Raw genomic sequence first — 26,826 nt, 5'->3', positions numbered from 1 at the left:
GTAGTTCAGCCAAAAGTAAATAGAACAAAACTCCTCCAAAATGAGTATGTGGCTTTATAATTGTTTGTATTTTTCTTTTTTCTGCATTGGAGTTATATTGGGAGGTGTGTGGTTTATGTTTTATTATGTTATATTGTTATGTGTCTTGAGATGTTGGAATCTATCTCCTATGCAGCAGCTCACATTATGTCAGAATTTATTTAAAAACCTCAATCCTAATCTGAATTTATGACATCCTAATCACTCTGCTTGGAAGCCTTTTATCTTATATCTGGCCCCAAAAACAATGCATTAACTATATTACAGTACACGGTCCAGCTTCTCATACAGCATATGACTTTATATGAAAGGTGCCTGATGATATTAGATTCTCTAAAAGTCAAAAAGTTTTCCTTTGGAAAGATGATAACCTTCAACCATTGGTATTATTACATGTGAATAATGTTGAACTATTTGGTTCTGGCCTCTCACTGATCTCTCTGAGGTGAGAGAAATTAGATTGTCACCATCTAAAGCAGGTCAAATCATCCTAGCAATCACCATGTTTTATGCTACCTGTTTTGGCACTGCTCGATTCATTCAAATTCCAACTGCACACCATTCACTGTGTTGGTTATTGTCCCATTTTTGCCACAGATCCATGGCAACCATAGTAGCTATTTAGCCTGTGAAAAATGATGAAGTTGTCCGCTATTGGTTTTAGCAATACGGCTTCTTAAATAATTACCTCTTTTTATTTTTATTGATTAACTCCACAATTTTGATTAAACCTTTTTTAGCAGGCAACATTATAATGTTGTTTTGAAGGAGATTGACGTGGGTGGTCAGTTGCTTAATCTTCCTACTGATATATTTGACACGGGATCTAGTACGGGGACTATAATTGACAGTGGCACAACCTTGGCCTATCTTCCAAACAATGCTTATCAACACGTTGTAGACGGGGTAAATCTAATATTCCCAAACCTCGCAGAGTTATTAATACATTCTTGGTGCTAATGTTAGTCCGTGTTATTTACTCGTTGATCTTTCCATGTGACATATACGTTCTAACATTTTCCTCTCTCTCTCTCTCTCTCTCTCTCTATGTATACCTTTGTCATTAGATGATGGCGCAGCAACCAAATCTGAAAACTCATATAGTTGAACAGCAATTCAAATGTTTTTATTACAGTGAAAAGTAAGTATCGTTTCTTAGCTTGAATTCCCTCTTCATTCTCTTTATCTATTTGTGTGGGTGTAATAGATGCCAGTATAATACAAGTCAATGCCATGTTCCATCTAACATGTTATCTTCACTCAAATCAGCATATTTGTAACTTTAAATTAAATTGTTATTCAATCTAGAGTTCGATTCGAAGCTCAAACATCTTAATAGTTTTAGCTTGAATTCGGTTTGAATCAAAGTTCAAGTTCGAACTTTGAATGCCAGTATAATACAAGTCAATGCCGTTTTCTCCTCGATGAACTTTGCCTTCATAAAATCCAATATAATTATTTGCATGTTTCTGCAGTGTTGATGACGGATTTCCAGTTGTAACATTTCATTTTGAGGGCGGACTCTCTTTGCCAGTTTATCCTCATGATTATCTATTTGAAGTTCGTGTAAGTAAGCCGATTAATTTTGTTGTGTATCGTGGTTGATTGTCTTGGGATGATTGATTTGTCTTTGGGCCACTGGTGTGTCACATTGACTGATTTACATTTGATAGTTTAATCCAGTAAAAAAAAAACAAAAATTCATATAAGCAGACATTTCTTTTATTGGTTATTAGTTGTTCCAGTTCCTCATGTTTTGATGTTATATATTTATGTGATGAGCATCTGATAGATTAGTATAGATTGATTATTAGAATTGGGTGAGGATGATCAAGTGGGGAAAACGATCTGGTTGATGTGTTCATAGAAAGTTTTTAAGGAGAAATAGTTATACAAATGGGACTCGTACTAGTTAGTTGTAAAATGTGAAGACATGAGTGTAATGAACCATGTGGAAAAAGAGAGGTCATTAGGGCAGGCTGTATATTATTTATTATTTCAAGTGAAAAAAGTTGTTTCTCATGTGATGCTTATTGTTAAGCTAGCTTAAGCAGGAGAATGATGAGATAGGGCTTCTTAAAGGTTTTGAGGTGACTCAGACAAAACTATTCTTAGGTACTTTATAAGCAGAGTATAAGATTGTTCTGCTCTTGAAGATGAATCTGATGATAGTTGAACCATCACTTGGTCATGAACACGCCTTTTTTGTATGCCCTCGGGAGCTTTGACAGCAAGTTTGAGAAGTTAAAAACCTATCATTAAAGTTTGTAGGAATAATGAATTTCAATGGCTAGCGCATGTGATTACAAAAAAAACTGTCGTATGCTTTACATGAGCGTTATAATCTCGGGGTTTTCCAAAAATTGAATGACTATGCAAGGAAAGCAAGTTATGACAGCTAATGGGATTGACTCGATGTAGAAAGGGACTCAAAACATTTTCAGCATTCCTGCTGAATCTCCAGATTTGTCAAATGAAATGTGAATGTTGTATAGCTAAGAGTGTAACCAATGAATGAGATGGTGTGGAAGAAAGTTATGGCAAGGAATTTATGCTATGCACAGGGACTATAATGAAGACTGCTTCCATTAACTGATCTTCCAGGGATGTGGGCATGGGTAGCATCTCTTATTTTCTGGTGTATAGTTCCCAAAAGCTTATATCAGTTATTTCATACATGATGAATCAACATAGAGGGGCAAAGCCGGTATTTTGTCCTTGTGTTATGTAATTGCCTGGTTCTCAGTATGACGTTGCAATTTTCGGGGTGCATAGAAAGAGATACAGAGGATGTAGTTGAAGCGTAATATACCGATGAAAAATAAATAATTATCTAAAAATTCTGTACTTTAAGATATTTAAAAGCGTTATCCATGGAGACAAAATTCCTCAACATTTTGCATGTGAAAGTTCAATATTAACTGTTGATTGTCCTACAGCTGCTGGAGTCTTACCATTACATTTGTGCTTTGTATCTAAGATGTGATATTTTAGAATGGAGCAGATGCCATTCTGTGATGTTGGAAAGATTTATCTGGAGCATTTAATAGTGTTTGAGCTTCTATTCACCAGATAAACATTGTGATTTTTTTTTTCAGTTGCTTTTCAGGATGTCATAACTGAAATATGATAGGTTTCATGTGTTAAAAACCTTGCTTTTTTGCAGGATACTGAATATTGTATGGGTTGGCAAAACAGTGAAATGCAGACAAAGGATGGAAAAGAAATTACCCTGCTGGGAGGTATATTTCAATTCACTTTATATTAGTGTTGCATATTGCATCGTTAATGCGGGTATATTTGTTTCTTTCAATTTGGAACGATATACTATTGCTGTGACTTGGTTCTGTGCGCAGTGGTTTCAAGATTCTCTGGTTATTGTTAGACTAGCAAAGAAAATTTCAAATATAGTACATTCAGCACCAATGGAATTTGTAGATTTTTCTCAAACTTCATGTGTGAAAATCATGTCAACATGGTGTAAAGAGGTTGCCTATTGTTAGCACTTTTTATCCATATCTAAATGGTCTGTGCATCTGATTTGATATTGATCATCCTTTCTCGTCAAGGGAAAAAAACCATATAATGGGCCCTTTTTGGATTTTTCTAGATACATTGCCTGTTTCTTAGTTGGCTAATTTTCAATAGCTGCTTGAATTCCTCAAATGGTATGCACGCATGATCACTATTTAACTTTTAGGGGCCCCTCGTGCGGAATTGGATTAAAAGTAATGTCATATAAGTATCTTACTGTTTTACCCTGTTTGCTTATGGTGTATAACTAATGCTTGCTATTAACTTGACAAGGTGTCGTGACTTGTCGCAAAACCAGAATAGATGAACTACTTGATGATTTGAAAGAGTTTATACGTTCATTTTTTATTCATTTGTCTGCAGATCTCGCGTTATCAGACAAGCTTATTTTGTATGACCTTGAAAATCAAACCATTGGATGGACACAATATAACTGTGAGTCTACGCATACTTTGTGATTGATTTGCTTTCATGGTTGAAGTTTGGTCTTATAATATCATTCTTATACTTGTCAATATCAGGCTCATCTAGCATTAAAGTAAAAGATGAAGCTACTGAAAATACTTATGCTGTGGGTGCCCATAACATATCTGCTGCATTCGATGTATCTGGCGTGAATGTTCTATCATTCATTTTACTAATAGTCGCCCTCTTCAACCTCATAGAATAAACTTCCGTCACAAAGAGCAGGATCGAGAAATGATGTTCATGTTGTACCATAGAAAAAAGGTTTGAGCTACCCAGCATGGTGATGAATCTTTGTATTAACCACAGGGAAATAAAGTTTGTGAACTTGTGGCTATTTTTCATTTTCTTGTTTTGGGTTTCTGAAATGAACCATTGGTTTTTTCTTCTTTTTCCCCCCAAAGTTGGTTTCTAGCTTCTGTAGGATCATTGATGGAGAATCAGAGATTAGACTTTTTCAAGTTTTCTTGGTTTGACATTTTTTCCCCAACAGGAAATGTGACAACTTATATACACTTACACTGTAATAACATAAAGGAAAAGGTCTACTCATTTTTTTCTTCCCAAATCCCCGTTGTATCCTTGTACTGGCCGGCCTATTGTATCCTTGTATATCTTTTTGCCTTTAAATTTCAAACCGAAACCGTAATTGGACCCATATCCCAAGAGGTTCGTTTCGGGTTTCACCTTTCGTTGGAACTAAAACCGCCAGTTATGGAACCATAGTCAAGCCTATTTATGCTTCCTTAATTTATATTGTTTGATAAACATTTTGGATGCGAGTATAAGGTAAACAGAATATATTCACAGAATAGTGTAATAAACATTAGTTACAAAAAAATTACTAAGATGAAACTCATCAAATGGAATCCCATTGCAAAATCTCAGCGTAACTCTCTGTTGCGTCAGTATAGCGAACATTTTCAAGTGTGCCTTTACAGAGTTGTCCTCAAGAACTGTACAACAAAATAGGCAACTGCAAGAAATAATGCAACCTGGTATAAATCTCTCTGAAACCCATCATCTCCTTGGAAAAACTGGATCAAGAAATAACAGTATATATCAGTCAAGTAAACGGAACAAATCATATAAAAAAAATTATGGAAAGGATTCTGTGTGATGGACTTTCACCTTTGTTGGATCACCAGAAGGATCTGGATAGATTTCTGTATTCGTATTCTCTGTTTGGAAGCCATTGGTCAAGTCCTTCATGAATTCAGAGACATCTTTTCCTGTTTGAACCGTGGCAAATAGTCGTCTTGAAGTCCAGAACCATGATCGAACTATAGGCGACGAATCAGACAAATCCCAGATCTCCTTGTGCTCGATTACTTGCCCACTGATCTGATTTAGAATGAATTTTGAATTCATTTTGACAACCAAGTCTCCTACAACACTAAAAATTGGAGACTTGGGCTTCCCTCTCACAGTCCACTTGATATTTAACTCACTCGTTGACAACATCACCATCTCCTGCACAGTCTGTGCAAGCAAACACACTGGCTGTAAGAATGATTTCGTAATTCATCTTCAGATGTGTATGGTTAAATTTTCAACTCCACAGATAATATTTCTCATAATATTACAGTATAACTCACCACTTTGGGATTCTCTAGTGCATCTGTTGCCCACAGCTGTCTTTTGTACTTTTCTCTACCAGTAAAACTTCTCACTGGATCCTGCATTTATTTATTTCTCTTTTCAGAACCAATTTAAACAATTAAAATTCAACACTGAAATCTTATGCCCTGAGATACAGCAGAATATGGACGTTAAATATGATCCAAGAATCTTCATTTTTCCCCACAACATAAGCTTAATGATCATTACAAATGTAGAATGCATAATCCAGTACCCTGTACTTGACAGAAACGGCGAAGACCCCCAGAGCACGATTTCCTTGCCGAAGTTCAAGAATGTCGCGAGCAAGTTGTCGAGCAGTGGATTCCACAGATGGGCTGCTTACACACTCAAACTCATTACAGAGCTCACCAAAGTCCATTCCATCAACAATCTTGTCTGCTTCGGATGTTTCGGTGTTTGCATCCGTAGACACCTCAGATGTTGCAGCTCTAGAAGACTCATTTGTCACTGCAGTAATCACAATGATACGCTAATAAGAGCTAGTGCTGAAGGAAGACGGGACAGTAGAGAAATTCACCCCTTTTAAATTTTCTAAAAACTTGTGTTATTTTAATATATAACATGCAGAATCTTGATTGTATCTCACTCTGCCTACTAAGGTTCTTGACTGCCTAGTGATGATTACAACTTACTTTCAAAAATGATTCTTGTACATGTTTCTCAGACAAATACATGTAAAATAGTATATTGATCATTCCATGAAGCCGATAATTCGACAGGAGACTGGTACCTCGTAAAGAAACATAATTGTGACGAAAATGATGGAACGAAGCCTTCGAGTTCTGCTCATTCCGGCCATAATGAAAGATACTAATACCACTACTACCGCTATGAGCAGCAGCAGCAACTGCAACTGCAACAGCAATAGTAGTTCTACTGCAGTTAAATGAATGGAATGGTGATAAAAGTGTCAAATTTGAAGCATAAGGGGAGGGAGAACAAGCATAAAAGTTGGCTGGGAAAACTGTGACACAAGGTCTCATGTCTTTGTAATAAATCTTCCCATTCTGAATTGCAAGAAGAATTTGAATTTGTGGATAAGCCCTTAAATATCTTAGTTTGTGTGTGTATTTTGTTCCACAAAGGTATCGTTGTTGGATAAGGTGTGAAATCTGGTTGTGTATAGCTTAACCACGTCATTATAATGGAAACTTGAGTAGGAATTTTTTTTCTTTTTATTTTTTTTTAAAAGAAATAACTAAGATTCTGTAATACCCAAATAAATTTATAATACAATTTTATTTATATATTATTACATGATATATTAGAAATCAATTTTCTTTATAGAAATTATATTAATGTAATCAACAATAACTTTGAAGTAGTTTAATTGGACTAGTTAATTAGTTAGAAGGTTTTTTTTCCCTCAACCAATTAAAAACTCATGTAATCCAAAAACTTTATTTAAAAAAAAGATAGTTTTTAGGAAATATTAATTTTTGGTAATTTTGGTTTTTATGTTAAAACTAGTTACTTCATGATAAAATTTTACTTCGGGAATTTTTTGGATATTAAACCTTTATCAATAAATATTTTTGATGGTTTACCTATTTTTCTATTTGAGAATAAAAGATGTTAAAAATTCTCACGCAAAATTTGTTGCTGAAAATGATATCATCGTACAATAAGATTTTTTAAAAATTTTAAACTTAAATAAATGGGGTCATATAATTAGATATCATGAATTAAGATAGGGCTAAACATTAATTAAAATAATAATTGAATAAAGATGGGAAATTTTATTAAAATACAATTTTCGTTAATTTTTTTTTATGTAAGTTTTCATAACCATATGTTCAAAATTATTTTCAGAAAAACAAAAGGAAAAAGAACATACTTCCCTACATTCGTGAGGAAAGGGTGCGAGACCGTGAATGGATTCAATTAGTTTAATTAGCTGCCTCATAAAACAGATCATTTTGGCAAGCGTGACTTCTGCAACAGATAATACACAAATTTATAGTTGGATAGGTACACGAGTCGATCTAATCTATATCTAAATGAAAAATAATACTCATTAGGTTCGATCTCAGGTGACAATGAAGAGAGAAACGGAACTCCATGATTCCATTCCCATGCAGTAATATTTCTCACAAATTCAAACATAAATTCATCAAATACTTCAACAAGCAACTTAAGTGCCAAACTCAACGGGAAAGAATAACAAACAGTGTTGAATTAGTCATAGCAGATAATAATGTCCCACACAGATTTAGTAATATCAATATGATTTTGATAACCACCAACTTTTTTTCATTCTTCTTCTTCTGCCTCATCCAGCCATTTCACAAATGGCTCCAATGCCTTCACAAAGGATTGCCTGTACATATTTATAATGAAAACAAAGATCCTTGAGTAGAAAGAAACACAAGCAATATCTGAATAATGAATACAAACACTAGGGCATATGATGTAAAGGATCGAAACATCGCGTCACTTTTTTATGCCAACCTAAGACAGAAATATCGCAAGGAAGCCGAGGGGAATTTTGTCTAAGAAACTGAATTCCCCATGCTTGATTACATGCAACCAATTTCATTAAGAAAAACTAGTAACAAGTGCTCACAAATAGGTCATCCAGTATAATGATTTTATTTAGCCGCGAAGGAGTACATATGACTGTAGATACTCTAGAATTTGTGCAAGTGATTTTCAAGTACGTGCACCAGAGTACCAATTAAATTATAATTTTACTGGTTAACAGTTAATTTACGGAAAAGTTAAGACACGATTTTACAGATTTCTTAGTACAGAAAAAACACAATATTAGAGCTTTAAGAAAAAGATTTATGAAATAGTCGGTACCCAACTCCAGAAACTGATTTTTTTTCCATCAGAAAAAAAAGAGGTAGACAAGGACAATGAGTAGAAAACCAGCCCTGTGATTGCTTTTTCATAAAAAGTAACATACCTGCCCTTAAGGTTCGTTCCTTTGCGGAACCAGTGAAGAATGGTATCTTCTGCAAGAACATCCTGATCGTAAAGGGACCTTATTATTTCAGGAAACAGCTTCATCAATTTAGCATCTTCGTAACACTGGATCTGGACTTTGTACATCAGTTCAAGCTCGAGCTTTCCAGTGGTACAGAAGGCATTCAACAATTCAGCCCATGTTTTTACCTGAGTATACAAGTACACATTGGATGTCAATTTAGTTGTTTCTTGAGCAGAGAATTGGTTACCACACAATTTTCAAATCATTCTTTAACAATTATGCCCTTTAAGTTCTAATCACAGTCGTAAAGTAAAGAATCTGAATGAAATTAGAAAATACACATAACACAGCAGGTAATTGATTTAGATTATGGCAGAGACTGGCAGTATCAACCCATACTTTAAAGCATGGAATCATATTAACATGCTAAATGCTAACAACGCTTTGGATTTGAGGGTAACAAACAGCAAGGGTGACGATAATCCGATTACCATTCAATGCACATAATCAACAGTTATTTACCAGAAGAAACCAAGTCACATTGATATGATCTCAAATTTTTTATCAAATATGTGACTAATATCCAGTATAACAAATAGCATATCAGACAATTATGATGTACCTGGCGTAAAGCTGAATTAGAGTTCTGCTGCTGATTCTTTCCAGACCATTGCACAGCATCCATCATGACATCCCATAAAACCCGCACAACCTCAACATCTGGGAGTTTGGCATCTTTCACGTGCTGCTTGACGGTTTCTATGACTTCAGATACATCAGCTTCCTCTGCTATTTGGCTAGTTAGAGCAGATTTCATCTCCTTAAGCTTCGTCTCAAACATCTTTTTTTCATAATACTCCACCACCAAGAGAAGTTTTTCCTTTCTGAGAAAAGACAGATTAAAAAACCAATACATTGAGTAAGCCTTGTAAATTTTCCTATTTTAGTTTTGAACAAGATATTGCAATCTACACAAATAACAACCTAAAAGTAATGAGAACCAACTAATAGTAGTTTTCAACACCACGTAGCTTTGTGAAATGCTGCCATAATCTCTAGCAACAGAACAGAATTTTTTGCCAATTATGTCATTTGAACTGAAGTCATAGCAAACAAAATTTTACTCAAAACTCTATTTATTCCAAACCTAGAGATTTTTTGTTTTCTTTTTGAGTTTAATTTTTCTTGAGTTTGTTAACGCAACAGTGTTTCATGATAGAGAAGTCTCACATTAGATTATGAAAAATATCGATGGAATTAAAATTAAAGGTACAAGACAACTGAAGGGACAATCAAGCTGCATAATGAAATTAACATTAAATCACCTTGCAAAACTTGACAGCAAATAATTTCAAATCTTTTGGCATCTCCACGCCCAATGATGCCGTTTATACAAAAATTCTGTCATAACACACATTAATAATGCAATCACATTGCACCCACCTGGTTCGAGTGGCATCAACTGTACCCATGAACGGAGAGGTAATGGGTTTTAGATCATGTAATAAAAGAAACTATTGACAATGCCAACAGACTACAATAGATGCAGGCATTCCAATTACAATGAATGTGAACAAAAAGTGGTAAATTTTCGTCTTCTCTTATTGGTGAGAATAATATGGAGAGCTTTGCAATCTCTAGTTTTTTAAAAATTAATTATTTTGACTTTACCTCCACAGCTTAAAGATAAGCAGTCGACTTAAACATCAAGAATCAATCAAACTAAAGCACTTTATGATCAGCTTACACGAGGAAAAACTCTTTGCTTTTTTCGAATTTAGCCATGTTTCGAACAATGGGTCAGAGCAAACAGGATTATTTTTAAATTGTGTGATCACCATCAGATAATATGGTTTGTGTTATATGTGAGGTGATAATTTACTTAGCCACAGTATAGCTGGTAAGGATAACATCCATTAAACACAAATTGCAACGCAAAGGGGTAAAAACCTTACGTAAAATGCTCAGATAAAGCTTCAGGTGTCCGCTTTCCAGATGGGAAAAAGTCCAGGAGATTGTCATCCATTTTACCCCGCTTCAAGATTAAAATCAGGTCATCAAGGCTATTATCAACAAGATATTCCTTGAAGAATTCAGTGATGAAAGTGAGAACTATCCCTTTGGCAACAAGGTTATCCTTGAGCAATGGCTGGAAAACAGTTTCAGGAGGAAGGCCAGACAACTTCTGAGAAAAGGCAAGGGCGGTGAAGATTGCAAGCTTCTTTCTTTCATCATCCTCAAAAAGCTCCAAGGACTGCAAGAATCTTCGCATAACATTTTCAAGATTCTTAATAAGAAAAGGCTTCCTCCTCAAGATCTTCTGTATATATATCACAGATGGCAAAATCACTTCACGCTTTGGCTCACAGTCAATTATAGAGTATGGGTGAAGCTCTCCTTCATCAGGTTTGATTGTGCCAGGTTGTGTGCGGGCCCCCCTAAAGACCACCTGGATCAATGCAAAAAACAAAAAAAAAGGTTAAGGAAAGATATCACAAATCGTATCATGCAGATCTAAATTAGAGGAAAAATTGAAATTGATATAACAGACTAACAAGGTAAGTGTTTAAATTAAAACGTGTAATTGAATGGATGTTTTTGGGGTGAATCAGTCAAAGCTCAATAAACTAAATGAACTATGTTTCAGAGAAGAAACACCTTTGATGCCAAGCATTTCCTTCCAATTGTCTATTAACATGATGAGCTAAATTGCATGAATCTAAGAATGAAAAATTGCATGCTTTCCCACTTGTCATGTAACAGAAAAAGTATGGTTCCAATGGATATTCTTGGTAAAGCTTCAACTCATTTCTCCAAAAAGTGGATACCACTCTAAGAAATTTAACATGCATTCGAATACAAAGGTTCTGTTCTTTCATAAACACACCTCTTGAATATTTTATATACTAGGGATTTCACATGTATATAAATTCTGCACCATAACCATGGGTCCCACAACACGAGACCTCATAGGTGTAGCACTTAACTATGAGACCCTTTCAATTAGCACTACACAGGATAATATATCATTCATAAAAACAAATACAGTTAGATGGGCTCTTCATAGACAAACTTTTCATTTGTAATCCTAATTATTAGTTTAGAACCATGAGATTCTTCTCAATCAAACAGGAAGGCTGTAGCACAAAATTATTTCTAACAAAGGTGTGCCAAAACTACACTGCGAATAAATTTACACCAGGTAAAACAGAAGTTGAATAGAATAAACTAACCTCAAAAAAAGTGTCACCGTATCTAGAGAAATTCAAATCTGAAGATTCAATGGTCTTGGCAACAAGTTCCTAAATAAAATACATTCACATAAGTATAGTCTAAGGCCTGCATCCAGCCCCTGTCCAGAGGACAAATATATCCAAAATGTGTATGCATGCAGTGCAACCAAGATTTAAGGGATAACTGATTTGTGAAACTAAATATGAAAAAAGCAGTGAGAAAGAAGAAGTACCAGATCACCAGCATTATCCAAATAGACCTGGACCACTGCATCCGAAAATGCTGCAGGGTCCAGCGGCGCTGAAATATTCCGTTTGCGGGTCTTAATCCGCGTGCCACTGTAATTTCAACATTGAAAATTACATTGATGAAAATAAGCTTAGAAAACACTGCTGTAAAAGCATATCAGTTTCAGCTACAAAGACTACTTCAAGATTCTTTAAGAAATAACAAGAGACACAGAAAAATCAACTATAACTAAAACCAAGAACAACCTGTTTCCCAAAAGAGAACAAAGTAGAAATTTGCCATAGTTTCTGAAAAAGTAAAAACTTCTTGACCAAACTTTGAATGGATGCAAACCCATGACTAAACCAGGCTTGTACATGGACAAAATATAAAGCGCTCACACATTATTATACAACAAAATCAGACAGCAATCATCATCAATTAATTATTAAATTGGTGTTCAAAAAACTTACCCGAGAGTGGGTTTCTCCTTCGAGCTGCACAAGTGGCAAAAATATTAAAATCATAAACACACTAACAAAATTAATAACGATTAACGAACCCCAAATAAAAGCGATCGCCTATCGGATCTGACTAAAAGATTTTGACTTCCAAAGAAATAAAAAAACCATCAAGAAACATCTAAGCTGAATGAGAGAGACACCCTATTCCGCTATACAATCCAAGAACGATAACAGAGTGATCAAGATTAAATATTGATTTCACTGTAAGCTAAATGAGAAAGATACCCGCTTCCGCTATACAAATCCAGAACGATCAAAGAGTACAGGGAAATCAAGATCAAATCTTTCACAAAAAAAACTACTATCCAACCCTCAATTCATTGACCAAAATTTCTAAATGATTAGACGTCTAAAAGGTCGAAAAGGGTAGATCCAAAAATACAAATCGGACAAATTTAACACAAAATCATAAGATGAAGAACGAAATTCTACAAAAAGAACGGATCGAAAAGGGAGAATTGTACCTCATAAACCAAAGTTCGGAGAATTGAGGAGAGGGACGAGTCCGAAGAAAATCACAGCGACTCGCGATGCCAAGAGAAAAGAGGATGAGTGGTAAAAGAGAGAAATAGGTGTCGATACCTACTTTGAAACCCGCATTTATTGTTTCGATCGCTGAAAGAGAAGTACAATAACTAATGCACAAGGTACTGCTTATTCGCGTGGATCCCACTTCACGAGAGAAAAGGGGATTTTCTTTCGTAAGAATGACCAGTAGGTTATATAAAAAGAATGACCAATAATAAGTTGAAAATAGCATATTACACCCTGCTTCTTTGGAAAATGCTGATGTCCCCTTATCGTCATATCGTGTAACAAACGGGCAAATAGCATTTTACACTCTTGTAAAATTGCCAAAAACACAAAATTCCGTTATAAAATTAATAATATTTTTATATCATGAAGACATGTTTGGAAGAAAGGAATGTGTGTTTTCATATTCACAAGAATGATCATTCCGCCTATTTTAGATTAAAATGATCATTTTCACTCTCATTTTTTACATATTTTATTAAAAAATTACCTTATTTAGTCTAACTAATTTAAAATCATATCTTCATCATACAATAATATAATAAATATATATTATTATTTTAGGTACTTATATAATAAATATATACATATATATATAATATATTATTTATTTAAATTAAAAGAAAATCAAAATTGAGTTTTTCGAGCTCGAATAACTAGATACGTTATCGAGTCGAGCTCGAATTCAAGTATATAATTTTTTTTTAAGTCGAGCTCAAGTAATATGATATTCGATCTCGAATCAACTCGAGTACACCCTTATTTGCATGTATGATAGTTGATCTTACCCGAAAGATATTTGTTTTTAAAAATAACACTATTGAAAATAAGATTAAATTTAATTTTTTCCTACATCTTTCGTTAGTAAAATAATTACATTTTAGTTACCAAGAAAGAATACACATCTAAATTTTTGTAAAACAGTTTTTTTCTGAATTAATTTCGTTAAAAAAAAACGATTCATTTATTGAAAAATGGAGAGACCAAAACTTGTACATGAATAGTTTTATCGTTTCGCAAGTTAATTAGGCATCAACCACTTGGGAAATTTATCGAACATCTGGCACGCAGTATGAGACAAATATTTTCGTAAAATGGAACAGAGAGCCTATGATTTCTCCTCGAATGCGCTGCCATTAGGGTCGTCGGAAATAATGGTCGTGCCGGTGGGTTTTCCGACTTGGGGGTCGTCGGCACCGTTGTTGATGAATTTCTCCATGTCTCTCATCCTTGTCCTCACAACATTCGTCACCAGCACTGCGATCAACCCCACGACAGATCGGATTACAATGTATTATCGTTACACATACAAATATGGAAGTAAAACACGTACCAGCTGCGGTTCCGAATGTCCAAAGCCAAAGGATCTTGAGGCCAGGACTCTTGTCTTTCCACATTTATTTATCTTTTCCACTCTGTTTGATTCTCTGGGGCACCGGGCACGTAATCCTGGAAATACTACTTTTCCATTTCAGGACCTTAATTCATTAGAATATAAACGTATTTCACTTTGTATAAAATTATATTTGAAATTTTGTATTTTGAATGATCAAATTATAAAAATAAGAAGATATAAGACTAAACTGAAATTTGATAATAATACATTAAATATTCTTACCCGTGTCGTTGAAAAAAATATACAAGTCTAAAAATATAATTTTCTCAAATTATCTTACATGGTTTATAAATTCATCTTTTTTAGGAGTTTTATAAATAGCAGTGTTTTAAAAAAGAGAGATTTTCTTAAATAGGCTTCACACAATTACTATAATCAATTTTATTCTTCATTTAAATTAATTTACCAAAATAATCTTTTTATCATATCAAATTACAAAGATATCCTCATTCTTTTAATTCATATTCACCATCAATTTCTTCATCGATCTCAAACTATTTATTTTATTATCTCATTAATTCTGCATGTGTGTATAGAGGCGGCCGTTAAACACATCAATCCTATTTCTTTAAACAAGTATGAATTTTTTTTTACCACTTAATTTTTACGCAAAAAAAATTGATTTTATGTTGATATTATTAATTGTGTGTGTAGGTATATGGGTTATGAAAAACTCATTCTGTTACCAATTTTGTTTATGTAAAATCATTAGAATATATTGCCTAGAATTGATTGCTCTAATTTTAATTTTGAATTTTTTTAATATTTGACTTGATTATTTTCATGATTTTTTGATAATTTTTAGGTTTAATTTTTTTTAATCATGAAGGTTTGTAGGTTTAATTTTTTATATTGATATAAGTAATATTTAAAAAATTAATATATTATAAATAAATAAATAAAACATAACATATGTTAAATGAACTCTTAAAAAGAAATAATAGATAATTAAATAAATGAATTATGAAAATGGAACATGTGTGGTCATAGGAAAAGGGTATTTTAAGATTTTTAAATTATATAAGACATAATGCAAATTATGTAATAAAGAAGGCCATTTTAAAAATTATGACTTCGAAATAGACTAGAATAATCAATTTCCCTTTAAAAAACGCGTTTAAGCTTGAAGCTCGACAAAAACGTTCCGTTTCGGAGAAAAACGGAAAAAGCGGTTAAACTGTAGTTTGACCGAATTAAGCGTAATTAAAGCGTTTAATTAGACGTACTTAATCACAATTAATCGTATCAGTTTATTTTTAAATTTTTTTATTTTGAAGGTATGTCTTTTTATTTTAAAATAATAAATTATGTTTATAATTTAGATGTTAATTTTTATATTTTATTTATGATTAAGTATCTCTGACAATGATTTGACAAATATTTAATATTTTTTAATGTGGTCTAGTTGCAAAAACAAATAAGATTGTAATTTTGAGATGTTTATGTTTTTATAAATATGAGAATTAATGCATCAACTTAAATTTATCTATGTATTATTTTATATATTTATTGGTTTGAGATAATTACGATTACACTAAAGATAAAAAACACTTTTTCAAGCTCAAGCACGTGCTAATCTCGCTTAAGCTTGAAAAGCTTGGAGCTCGATATCTGTGCTTCGACGCACTTAACGCTTTTTAGAACCTTGATAAATAGTAAAGAGTTATGTATTAAATATATTCCTATCTTATTATAGTAGAAGTTCTTTAATTAACTGTTTTCTAATTAATTAGTTAATGCAGTAGTTTTTATAAGAAATTATTGCAACGTACGAAAAAATATTACGTACATATAAAAAGGTAAAATTGGATTCCCTTCAAAAATCTTATTTAGGTTGCTGTTTATGGTTTATAACTCAGTTGGTATTATGAATTCAAGTTTAGAACATGATATCGGTTTTGATCCTAATCCACTCCCCATAGCAATGATTTTTTATCTGCACTACTGTTGTTTTTCAAGATGATTGGCACCTGTTTGATGAATTGCCTATGTGGTGGGTGCCTTAACCTGTTGAACTNTTTTTTTTTTTTTTTTTTTTTTTTTTTTTTGCTTAATAATTCATTTAATTCATTGCATGTTTCTTGTCAGTTTCAGTATTTTCCATTTCTTTCGGTATTTGCGAAGTGAAATTTTATTTATGCTTTGAATATATAGATGGAGTAATTTAGCGTGTTAACTAATTTATGTCTTTTTTCTTACTCAGCTCGAAGGAGAAAAATCCCTCTCCCGTGAGTTTCTTGACAGCTTTCCAGGATCTATTTAATGATGATTGCTAACTTCTGGAGGATTGTTACTTGCTAATTTGGTACGATTGAGTCCTATTTAGTTGTCCATCTCTGCAATTTATTAGTGATCCCATTTTGGTACACTCGCTTTCTCAATTCAAGCTCGCCTTGTTTAAATTTTGTGTGACAATGATTTTCAGTCATGAGTCGTGCTAAATTAAGTACCCCCTTACCTCCACTTTCTCAAGTGACACAAATTGTTTCCGCAAAACTCAGGAATCCATCTGCTCTGCAAACTATCAACGGCAAACCGATACCCAACCCACTTTACAACTTTCTTCCCAGTACCGAAAATCCAAATAATATTGTGACCCTCGTATGCTCTTCCCTCAAGAAAAAGGATTGTGTCTACTGGGACCATCTTCAACAGAAAGGATTGTTTAGTAATTTCACGAGCCTTGAATTCTCAAGAGTTTTGTTGAGATGCCAGTCTGATTCATGTACAGCACTCACTTTCTTCAAATGGGTAAAAAAATACTTGGGTCTCGAACCAAATGCGCACAATTATTCCATCATGATTCATAATTTGGTGTGGTCTAAAAATTTTAAGCAAGCAATGAAGCTTTTGTTAGAATTGGTGGAAATGAAAGGAAACGGCTTGAGTGTGTACAAGAACTTGATTTCGTGTTCAAATGAATGTAATCGGGACCCTGTTGTACTTGACATGCTCATCAAGGCTTATCTTAAAAAGGGTATGGTTGAAGAAAGTTTTAGAACATTTAGAAAAATGTTAAATCTCGGCTTCGTTCCTAGCCTCATCACTATCAATTGTCTGTTAAATGGGCTTTCTAAGGTTGACTGTGGAGAAAAATGTTGGGATGTTTATGAAAAACTGCAGAATATTGGGGTGCATCCTAATGCGTGCACATTTAATATATTGACTCATGTGTTGTGCAATGAGGGAAATGTGGACAAAGTGAATGAATTCTTGGAGAGGATGGAAGATCAAGGATTTGACCCTGATGTCGTGACTTACAACATGCTTATTGATAGCTATTGCAAGACGGGTAGGTTAAAGGACGCAGTTTATTTGTATAATATAATGACTACGAGAAGAGTAAATCCCGATTTAATCACGTTCACATCCCTGATAAATGGTCTTTGTAAGGGAGGTAGTGTGAGAGAGGCTCATCGGTTGTTCCATTTGATGGTTAATCGCGAGATGAAGCCAGATGTTTTTGCTTATAATACTCTTGTAGATGGATATTGCAAGCAGCGAATGATGAAAGAGGTAAGATCCTTGTTGTTTGACATGATTGGAAGTGGGATTCACCCTGATAACTTCACTTGTTGGATTATCATAAAAGGATACCATGATCAAGATAGGTTGATTTCCGCATTGAATCTTATTTTAGACATCACACACATGGGAGTTACAGTCTCTCATGATGTGTATTTGTATTTGATCCTTGCTTTATGCAAGGAGAACAGGCCATTTGCAGCAATGTCTCTTTTGGATCAGATGTGCCAAAATGGTGGTGTCCCTAGCGAGGAAATCTATAATGAGTTGATTGGTTCTCTTTGTAGAGGTAATTTTGTAAAGGAGGCATTAAAACTGAAAGTGGAGATGGTATCGATGGATATGAAACCGAATCTGAATTCATACAGAGGTATGATTAGAGGTTTGTGTGGATCAAACAGAACCGTGGAGGGACAGTTCTTGATGCAAGAAATGGTTGAATCCGGTTTGCCCCCAGATGTTGAAATTTGTAGAACTGTGACGAATGGGCAATGCAAAGAGAGAAATTTCGTTGAAGCCGAAAAATTGTTGAAACTCTTCGCTGAGGAATTACAAATCTTTGATTCAGAATGTTATAATGCTCTTGTAAGGATGCTCTCCATGGAAGGAGATCTTGCTAAGTTGATGGAGTTCCAAGATAGGATGACAAAAATAGGATTTGAACCAAATAAGCTTACTTGCAAGTATGTTATTGATGGAATGCGGAGAGCTATGGTGGCGTAGAAACGTGAGCAGTTGGTGAAATAGCAGTGACTACACTCGCAGCACGTATGCCTGATGGTTAACATATAGTAGTAATTGGAGGAACGTGAACATATGTGTAATTCAATATTTATATATAATTTTTTTAATGAGCAAAATATTTTACGGAATGCAACTGAGTTTTAGGGGGCATCACTCATAAGAGTTGATTTTAAATTGTTTTCCTTAAAAATTTTGTAATTTGATTTGTGTTTGAATGGTCTTTTTAGTGCTTTTAAAAGTACTTAATTAAGTTTAAATTAGAGTTTTTCAAAAATCTCAAATTAAAGCTTTTCTAACGCTTTTTATTAATTATGAAATAAAAAAATATGTATCTATTTATCCAAACAAATAAATAACACAAATTTTTAANTATATCATTGATTTTTTATTTTAGAAAATTTTATTTTGCAGTATTTTGATATTTTATATCCAAACAATAAAATCCGTCTACAACATTCACTTCACCATTTACTAGTTTATTATGATTATCTGACCATTCTTGTTAATCAAAATATGTTAATAAAAATTAAAACGAGGCAATTTATTCTTTAAAAATCATTTCATTTTTCAATGGAAATTTTTTAATACATGGATCTGTACTTTACAAACATATAATCACCCCATACATTTTAGTTCTTGAAATAAAAATGAATTGTATTTCAAATTCTATTATCAGAATTTATGGTATAATTATCCATAAAATATTCATCAAATGAACAATGTTACCAAATGGATTTTTGGTAGAAACAATAGTCCAATGTCAATCAACAATTGCTTACAACTTATTTGACACCAATGCCTCAAGCCTGAGACGAGATTTCAGATTTGTAATCCAATTTTAACAGACCGCTAATGGCAACGGAAGATGACAGACAACAGACTCACTATCCATTTGAAGCCGAATCAATATGGGAACAAGTCTAAACAAAGATAATGTAGTTCCAAATCAAGGGACGCTGATCCAACTCAGAGTAAATCCGACAAGGTTTTAACTTATTGCTTCAAACAACCAACCTATGATATCAAGAAAAGACACATAGACAACCATAGTAGCATCATATATTCACTCACTCCTGGTAGATCTTCTAAGTTAACTTGTGAATTGTTTTCATGTCTGCTGCTTCCTTGAGAGTTCCTTTCTCCACATGATCCCACCACTTCATCAAGAAGTTGTCCACGACCAATCTGAACCATGGTGATAGCTTCAGTCCCCCCTCGCCCGCATCAGCTTTCCTCAAGAGCTCTTTCAGCTCCTCTCGGTTCACGTACTTTACATCAGCCACTTCATCAGGATTTGGGTTCACATTAACTTCCCGAACAATGAAGAGAAGATAATCAACTGCATGTGTCAAATAACATTGATCAGAGTCAGACACACATAGTGCCTTGAGCAATCAAGATTGCAACTAAATGTTCAGGGGAGGAGATGAAATTAGGGGGGCAGCTGGATCGACTGTGGGATAACTTATATATTTTTAAAAAATTAGACATGGAATTTCTCTTGAGAGCATTCACCCTCCCATTGAGTCTGCCATAGCAATGTTGATAGGTAATTTTAAGGTTGATCTGGTAAGATGTCCCAAAACGAAGCTGCCGTTAAAATTGAAATGAGAGATTGCTAAGATGAAGCGAAGATGGTGGCTTGACAGATTTGGGGCCTGGGGGCTCAGAGTAGCATTTTAGAAAAATTACTTTGAAAGTTAAGAATTTTTTCGGGTGGATCTTTCGGCAAAGCAAATGGTAATAGATAAGTGACAAAACAATTCCATGGCAATAGATAATAATGACTAGAAGTATGAAATATTACGTTCATGCTCTCCCCATTTCCCATCTGATGGTGCCTTGTACAGCATACGACCCAACGGAGTGAAATGACCGACTGGGACGTCTTCAGCAGGAATACCCAGTTCATCCAAGAGCTTTCTCTGAGCAGCGTTCCTCACCCCTTTTAAAATGAAAAATTGGGTTAGAGTCAAAATTTCTGTTGGACAAAAATTAACTCCTTAGTTTAAATGCGAAGCGAGAAAAATACCGAGAGCATTCTCTTCGATAAGCTCGGAATCTCGGTACAGAGGATGACTGCAGCAGGTGTTGGTCCACACCAAAGGAAACGTCACCTTTGTTGCTGATCGTTGCTGCACGAAAACAAACATGATAGATCATGTAAGCATTCCTTCACAGACAGACATGAAATTCGTGAAGAAACACTAGCTAGTTGAGATGAAATTAACAGGAGGCAAATTTCACGGAAGATCGACATCTTCAGAAATTTCTAAATTAAGTTGACCAAAAAAAAAAAACAATTTATTAAGTAGGTCTCAATTGATTCTTAGTGGTGCAATGCTTCGGGGACATCCAATGAGATACCATAATCAGACGTGAATCGTACCAAGCAGACTCCTTCTCAGCAGTATTATACCTCAATCTTCTTTAGGGCCTAGAGAAATCCTAGTCCTATTACGATTGTTCCATTTATTCTTGATCAATAAATTTTTTTTTTCATCAAAAAGGCATTCACATTTTAAAAAGTCTGTCCATGATTAATGTCGAGCATTTGAGAGAAACAGTTCGGCGAGAGCAAGAAATTAGATGTGCCCATGAAGGAGGAAACCTGAGATTTATTAACCAACAGATAATTCACTCTCCAAGTTCAGAATTATCCAGTGCCTTGACTAAACAAAATTTTAGTTCGATCAAGCATGAAAGTTAGCGTACAACACACATAGTACTATGGTTATGAGAACAGGGAAATATAAAATTCACAAATGCATTCAAACACAGAGAGTTGTGGCAACCTGAACGCAAGAGTAAGAGAATTGTGTAATTGTTAAAAGATATGCCATGGACAACTTAGGTAAAGATAAAAGTGATAACCGATACATGCTCCAATTTAATCCTTATTTATATCCAAAAATTAATTGCTTTTAAGAATACCCAAGTGCCCCGAGAAATGATAAAATAGCCCGATTCTAAAACAACAGATTGTATGCATGATCTTCAAAGAACTTAGCCAGCACAAAACTCACTCGGCAACACGTACCTGAAGCAGTAACTCATATTTTGAGTTAAACAAGAACACACTGAAAGCCCTGTGTAACAAATTTTCAGATTCGATCTTTTCCATCAGATGGCCTGCATAATACAAAACTTGAATGGTCAGGAGTATAATACTCGAAGCTAAAATAGGCTGCAGGTACCATATTAAAACTGCATCTGAGAAACCGCGAAAACGAATAAAAATGAAAATCACAGACCACTCTCTATGCACCCAGCAAGAACCATTAGAATATTTTTTCCTCGAGTAAATCATCAAACATACTTAAAGAGCAGTAATTTAAAAACATTGGCATACATATATCACCATATGTTTGATCATGACTTGATGACAAAGTAAAAGATTACAGTGTGCAGCATAAAAATCACTAACATATATGACCATACGTTTGATCATGACTTGATGACAAAGTAAAAGATTACAGTGTGCGGCATAAAATCACAAGATTTTATATCGATCGAATTACATGTTTTTTTTTGCATTCAAGATATTACAGAAGAATCGAAGGTGGTGGCTTACAATTGTATTTGGTGTCATGGCCAACAACCCGATCATTCTCATCAACCAATATGCATCTGCAAAAGAAGAACACAAATATTACTACTCCTTTTCAATAAAAAGCAAGACCAGAAATCAAATCCGAGGAAAAATACATCCGAAACTATGAACTCAATCAAAAGGAAGCTCGGAATGGGAAAAATGATCCATATTGTCACGTAAAAATAAATAGATGCAAAAGCTGATTAGATGGTCTTGAAAAAAAACTCAATAAATAAATAAACAAATAAGAAGCAGACATTCAAGAAAACATCTTTATCACGAATGATTCAACGTTCTCTATTTCTCAACCCTTTGTGGGGGAAAAAACAAACAACAAAGCAAACCCAGTTTCAATTTTCAAGATCCACATATCCCAGACTAGATAACCCAGAATCCAATCCCATTTCACCAAAAAACCCATCGCAAATCCCCTCATTTGAGTGTAACAAAAAGCAAAACGAGACAAATGAGAGGTCAACAGATAGAATCACTAACTCGTCGTCGAACATGAGCCGCCTCTGGACAGCATCCATGCCGGTATCAGCGGAAACAGCAGCAGCACTCATGGTTGAAGGGGTGTTGGTGAGGGACGAAGCGTGGACCGAAAAGGGCCTTGAGGAATTATCTCTGAAAAGGGATGCCGATTTGAGGAGAAGGGATTTGAATGGCAACGAAGATGGAGAGATTGAAGATGAAGAAGCAGCGGAGGAGGAGAATGGTAACAAACTTTGGAACCGAATGCCAGTAATGGAGGACATTACTATTCTGTGATTTTTACCCCAAAAAAAAAAAAAAAAAAGAGTATTCCCTTTCTTGGTTTCACACAACAAAATAAAAAATAAAAAACAAATAAATAAATTTGGAGCACTAAATCACGATCTTGGATTCCCCACCAGCAATCTTGGATCTTGGTTTCAGATTGCCTAATGGTTATGTATAGATATATACAATGTGGATTGAATCGAAAGCAACTTATTGTTGTTTTATTTTGTTTTTCTATTGTTTTTTATTGTTGTTGGGATGTACAAAATTTTTCATAAAACTTGTCAAAATCAGCCATAATTGACCGCTGCCAAATGTTGAAAAATACACAGTTACACACATGTTTTGACTTATGAATACAACAAATGAATGATTCAGTTGGTGGAGTCAAGTCTAAATTTTTATGTGGATATCTAAATTATGTATGTTAGTAAACTTTATTTGAATTTTTAGGTATAAAAAATGATTTTAACATAATTATATATATATATATATATTTATTACAACACACACGGGGAGGAGGATCGAACCCGGAGAGACCGACTAATTCGGCAGGAGGTGAGACCACTGGACTACAAGTCCGGTCTCAACATAATTATATATTGACCCCTCTACCTTTCATTGTGACGGCTTCATTTATGTCAAAATGAGGCCGTGCTTGGTTTTATACTAAATTCCATGCTGTGCAAAAATTTGTGTGAGACGGTCTCACGAATCATATTTTGTGATACGGATATCTTATTTAGATCATCCATGAAAAATATTACTTTTTATGCTAAGAGTATTATTTTTTGTGCTGAATATCGGTAGGATTGACACGTTTCACAAATAAAGATTCGTGAGACCGTCTCATAATAGGTTGTGTTCTTGGAGATTTCCATGACAATTTTTGTTAATTTTAGAATATCGAAAATCTTGGCTTCGGATTTTCCCTAATTGTAGTCAGACCACTCATATCTTAGTTCGATTTTATATGTGATGTATGATGGATTTCTCTTAACACTTCTCTAATTTATGAACTATGATAATAATATTACTATCTTTTAAAAAACATGACTAAAAAAATTGAAAATATAAGATCAAATATGTGTTACATATATTGAATATAAAAAATAATTTTCTCTCTTGTCCTAATTATAAAGGTCACGCCTTATTTTTTATCGATCCAAAATATATAATCTAGTATCTATATTTATTATGATTTTCTATATTTTTTTTACCAGTCTATCTCTATTCATTAAATACATTATATATTTCCAACAATTTTTTATATCATATTAGAACATTCATTAAATAAGAGTGAAATAAGAATTTTCTATTTAAAACTTGTTTTTCCAATAATTTTTATAATCCGTGAGAAAACACAAATAAGAGTAGAGACAGAGCTAGGAAAATGAAGTTATGAGATGAAAAATATATTAATGTTATGAAAAAATAAAAATTTACGGTAAAAAGTAAAAATCTCAAACTCTCAAAATTATCAAACTACACAATTTATAATATTTTTCTCTCAACTCAATTGTCTCAAATCTTTACAAATGGAGACCTATTTATAGGATTTCTTTACAAATAATCCAAAAATAAATTTCATCATTACATACATCACCAAAAGATTTTGGTTCATGATCTTCATTATCATTTATGATGTCGATTGCCACATTATAAGAAATATATCATCAATTTCTTCTATATCTTTTCGGTTCCATATTTTTCCAGTATTAATATAATTGATAGAGATTTCACGATTCTCGTCAGTTTGTAGTTTTGACAGAACATTTTCATTATCATGTGTTTCTTCAGGAACATCATTCTTTATTTTGTGATCATCATGTGTTTCTTCAGGAACATCATTCTTTATTATGTGATCATCTTGTTTCTCTATGAATTTTCTTTTTCGAGGATTTTTATCCTTGGAACCGACTGGCCTTCCACGCTTCAGGCGTTTAATGACATCATGAGTATCTTCAATTTGTTTCTTCGGAATTTCAATTCGAGTAGGAGCATTTGCAGCATGTATATACGATTTAGTTACCCCTTTTATGTCTGCAAATGCATCTGGTATTTGATTTGCTATTCTTTGCAAGTGCACAATTTGCTGTACATCTTTTTCACATTGTTTTGTTCTTGGATCCAGATGTAACAATGATGATACATACCATGTAATTTTTTTTTCTGTTTGTTTCTGTTCTCCCCCTAACATTTGGAATATTTCCTCATTAAAATGACAATCAGCAAAACGTGCTGTGAACACTTCGCCTGTCTGAGGTTCAAGATATCGAATAATTGATGGACTATTATAACCGATATAAATTCCAATCTTCTTTGAGGTCCCATTTTCTTTCGTTGAGTGGTGCAATAGGCACATACACCATACATCCAAAAATTCTCAGATGAGAAATGTCTGGTTTTTTACCAAATGCAAGCTGCAATGGGGAGTATTTATGATATGCACTTGGTCTGATGCGAATTAATGCAGCAGCATGTAAAATTACATGTCCCCATATAGAAATAGGGAGCTTTGTTTTCATAATCATTGGTCTAGCAATCAGTTGCAGACGTTTAATCAATGATTCAGCCAATCTATTCTGTGTATGTACATGAGCAACATGATGCTCAACAATGATTCTCATAGACATACAATAATCATTGAAAGTCTGGGAAGTAAATTTACCAGCATTATCAAGTCTAATTTTCTTGATTGTATAATCAGGAAATTGATTCCTCAATTTTATTATTTGAGCAAGTAATCTTGCAAATGCAACATTTCGAGTTGACAATAAACATACATGTGATCATCTGCTGGAGGCATCAATCAATACCATAAAGTATCTGAATGGTCCACATGGTGGATGGATTGGTTCACAAATATCACCCTGAATACGTTCAAGAAACATTGGTGATTCAGTTTGGATTTTGGCTGATGATGGTCTTATAATAAGTTTTCCAAGAGAACATACTTTACATTGAAACTTATTATTCTGAAAAATCTTCTAGTCTTTCAACGGATGACCATATGTATTTTCTATAATTCTTCACATTATTGTTGAACCAGGATGTCCTAATCGATCATGCCAATTGGTTAATATTGAAGAATTATCAACTACTATGTTTGATTCAATGGGACTTATATGTGTATAATGCAATCCAGTAGGGAGCATTGGTAGGTTTTCAATCACATATTTCTTTCATGATTTATATGTGGTAAAACACATATATTTCTCAATCCCTTCATTCATTGTTTGAGTATCATACTCATGGGAATATATATCATTAAAACTCAACAAATTTCTTTTCGATTGTGGTTAATACAAAGCATCATTGATCAAAAATATTGTACCATTAGGTAACAAAAATTGTGCTTTACCACATCCTTTAATCAAGTCTACAGGACATGATATTGTATTCACCATTGTTTTTGTTGGTTTTAGTTCTAAGAAATATCTTTTATCTCTGAGGATAGTGTGCGTTGTACCATTATCAGGTATGCAAACTTCAGCTTTGTTCATAGCATTTTTCATATTTGAACTTCAAAAAAAATATGTAATGAAATAAAATTACTGACGATACATTTATAAAAATAAAATACAATACATATTTAAAAATATAACACACTATAAAACATTATCATATGAATACATGAAAAATAAATTATTGTACATTTATATTC

At 33.8% G+C, this 26,826-nt stretch overlaps 5 protein-coding genes and 1 long non-coding RNA gene across 8 annotated transcripts; 2 read left to right on the top strand and 4 right to left on the bottom strand.

The window, feature by feature from the left end:
* Nucleotides 1-6: 6 nt before the first annotated feature.
* Nucleotides 7-4,598, top strand: LOC140974096 (aspartic proteinase 36-like). Its single transcript, XM_073437339.1, has 7 exons — nucleotides 7-44; nucleotides 783-945; nucleotides 1,107-1,180; nucleotides 1,515-1,605; nucleotides 3,206-3,281; nucleotides 3,937-4,008; nucleotides 4,095-4,598. The coding sequence occupies exons 3-7, from the start codon at nucleotides 1,107-1,109 to the stop codon at nucleotides 4,241-4,243; spliced, it is 462 nt and encodes a 153-aa protein (XP_073293440.1). The 5' UTR covers nucleotides 7-44; nucleotides 783-945; the 3' UTR covers nucleotides 4,244-4,598.
* Nucleotides 4,599-4,823: 225 nt separating this feature from the next.
* On the bottom strand, nucleotides 4,824-6,738 carry LOC140974095 (uncharacterized). The gene is made up of 5 exons (XM_073437338.1): nucleotides 6,413-6,738; nucleotides 5,894-6,129; nucleotides 5,637-5,717; nucleotides 5,170-5,541; nucleotides 4,824-5,075 (listed from the first exon to the last, which is right to left on the bottom strand). Exons 1-5 carry the CDS (start codon nucleotides 6,663-6,665, stop codon nucleotides 4,974-4,976), a joined length of 1,044 nt encoding a protein of 347 aa, XP_073293439.1. The 5' UTR covers nucleotides 6,666-6,738; the 3' UTR covers nucleotides 4,824-4,973.
* A 937-nt stretch (nucleotides 6,739-7,675) lies between these two features.
* On the bottom strand, nucleotides 7,676-13,244 carry LOC140974094 (uncharacterized). The gene is made up of 8 exons (XM_073437336.1): nucleotides 13,068-13,244; nucleotides 12,553-12,576; nucleotides 12,084-12,189; nucleotides 11,851-11,919; nucleotides 10,573-11,066; nucleotides 9,240-9,501; nucleotides 8,594-8,802; nucleotides 7,676-8,002 (listed from the first exon to the last, which is right to left on the bottom strand). The coding sequence occupies exons 1-8, from the start codon at nucleotides 13,070-13,072 to the stop codon at nucleotides 7,936-7,938; spliced, it is 1,236 nt and encodes a 411-aa protein (XP_073293437.1). The 5' UTR covers nucleotides 13,073-13,244; the 3' UTR covers nucleotides 7,676-7,935.
* A 1,026-nt stretch (nucleotides 13,245-14,270) lies between these two features.
* Nucleotides 14,271-14,675, bottom strand: LOC140972311 (uncharacterized). The gene is made up of 2 exons (XR_012174492.1): nucleotides 14,471-14,675; nucleotides 14,271-14,394 (listed from the first exon to the last, which is right to left on the bottom strand). It is a non-coding gene; the product is annotated as an uncharacterized lncRNA (long non-coding RNA).
* Nucleotides 14,676-16,585: 1,910 nt separating this feature from the next.
* LOC140974093 (uncharacterized) lies at nucleotides 16,586-18,961 on the top strand. 3 transcript variants are annotated; one of them, XM_073437335.1, is made up of 2 exons: nucleotides 16,586-17,825; nucleotides 18,018-18,961. In XM_073437335.1, exons 1-2 carry the CDS (start codon nucleotides 16,961-16,963, stop codon nucleotides 18,779-18,781), a joined length of 1,629 nt encoding a protein of 542 aa, XP_073293436.1. In that variant the 5' UTR covers nucleotides 16,586-16,960; the 3' UTR covers nucleotides 18,782-18,961. The 3 variants fall into 3 exon arrangements, with proteins under 3 accessions (XP_073293436.1, XP_073293435.1, XP_073293434.1); XM_073437334.1 differs by having other exon boundaries at nucleotides 16,587-18,144; nucleotides 18,250-18,961; XM_073437333.1 differs by having other exon boundaries at nucleotides 16,589-18,961.
* Nucleotides 18,962-19,668: 707 nt separating this feature from the next.
* On the bottom strand, nucleotides 19,669-23,339 carry LOC140974092 (isopentenyl-diphosphate Delta-isomerase I). Its single transcript, XM_073437332.1, has 6 exons — nucleotides 22,893-23,339; nucleotides 22,377-22,432; nucleotides 21,843-21,934; nucleotides 20,835-20,937; nucleotides 20,610-20,747; nucleotides 19,669-20,141 (listed from the first exon to the last, which is right to left on the bottom strand). Exons 1-6 carry the CDS (start codon nucleotides 23,153-23,155, stop codon nucleotides 19,888-19,890), a joined length of 906 nt encoding a protein of 301 aa, XP_073293433.1. The 5' UTR covers nucleotides 23,156-23,339; the 3' UTR covers nucleotides 19,669-19,887.
* Between the last annotated feature and the right edge of the window lie 3,487 nt (nucleotides 23,340-26,826).

Source organism: Primulina huaijiensis, chromosome 3 (assembly GCF_012295235.1).
Source record: "Primulina huaijiensis isolate GDHJ02 chromosome 3, ASM1229523v2, whole genome shotgun sequence".
Classification (NCBI taxonomy): domain Eukaryota; kingdom Viridiplantae; phylum Streptophyta; class Magnoliopsida; order Lamiales; family Gesneriaceae; genus Primulina; species Primulina huaijiensis.
This window is presented reverse-complemented; position numbering and strand designations above follow the sequence as displayed.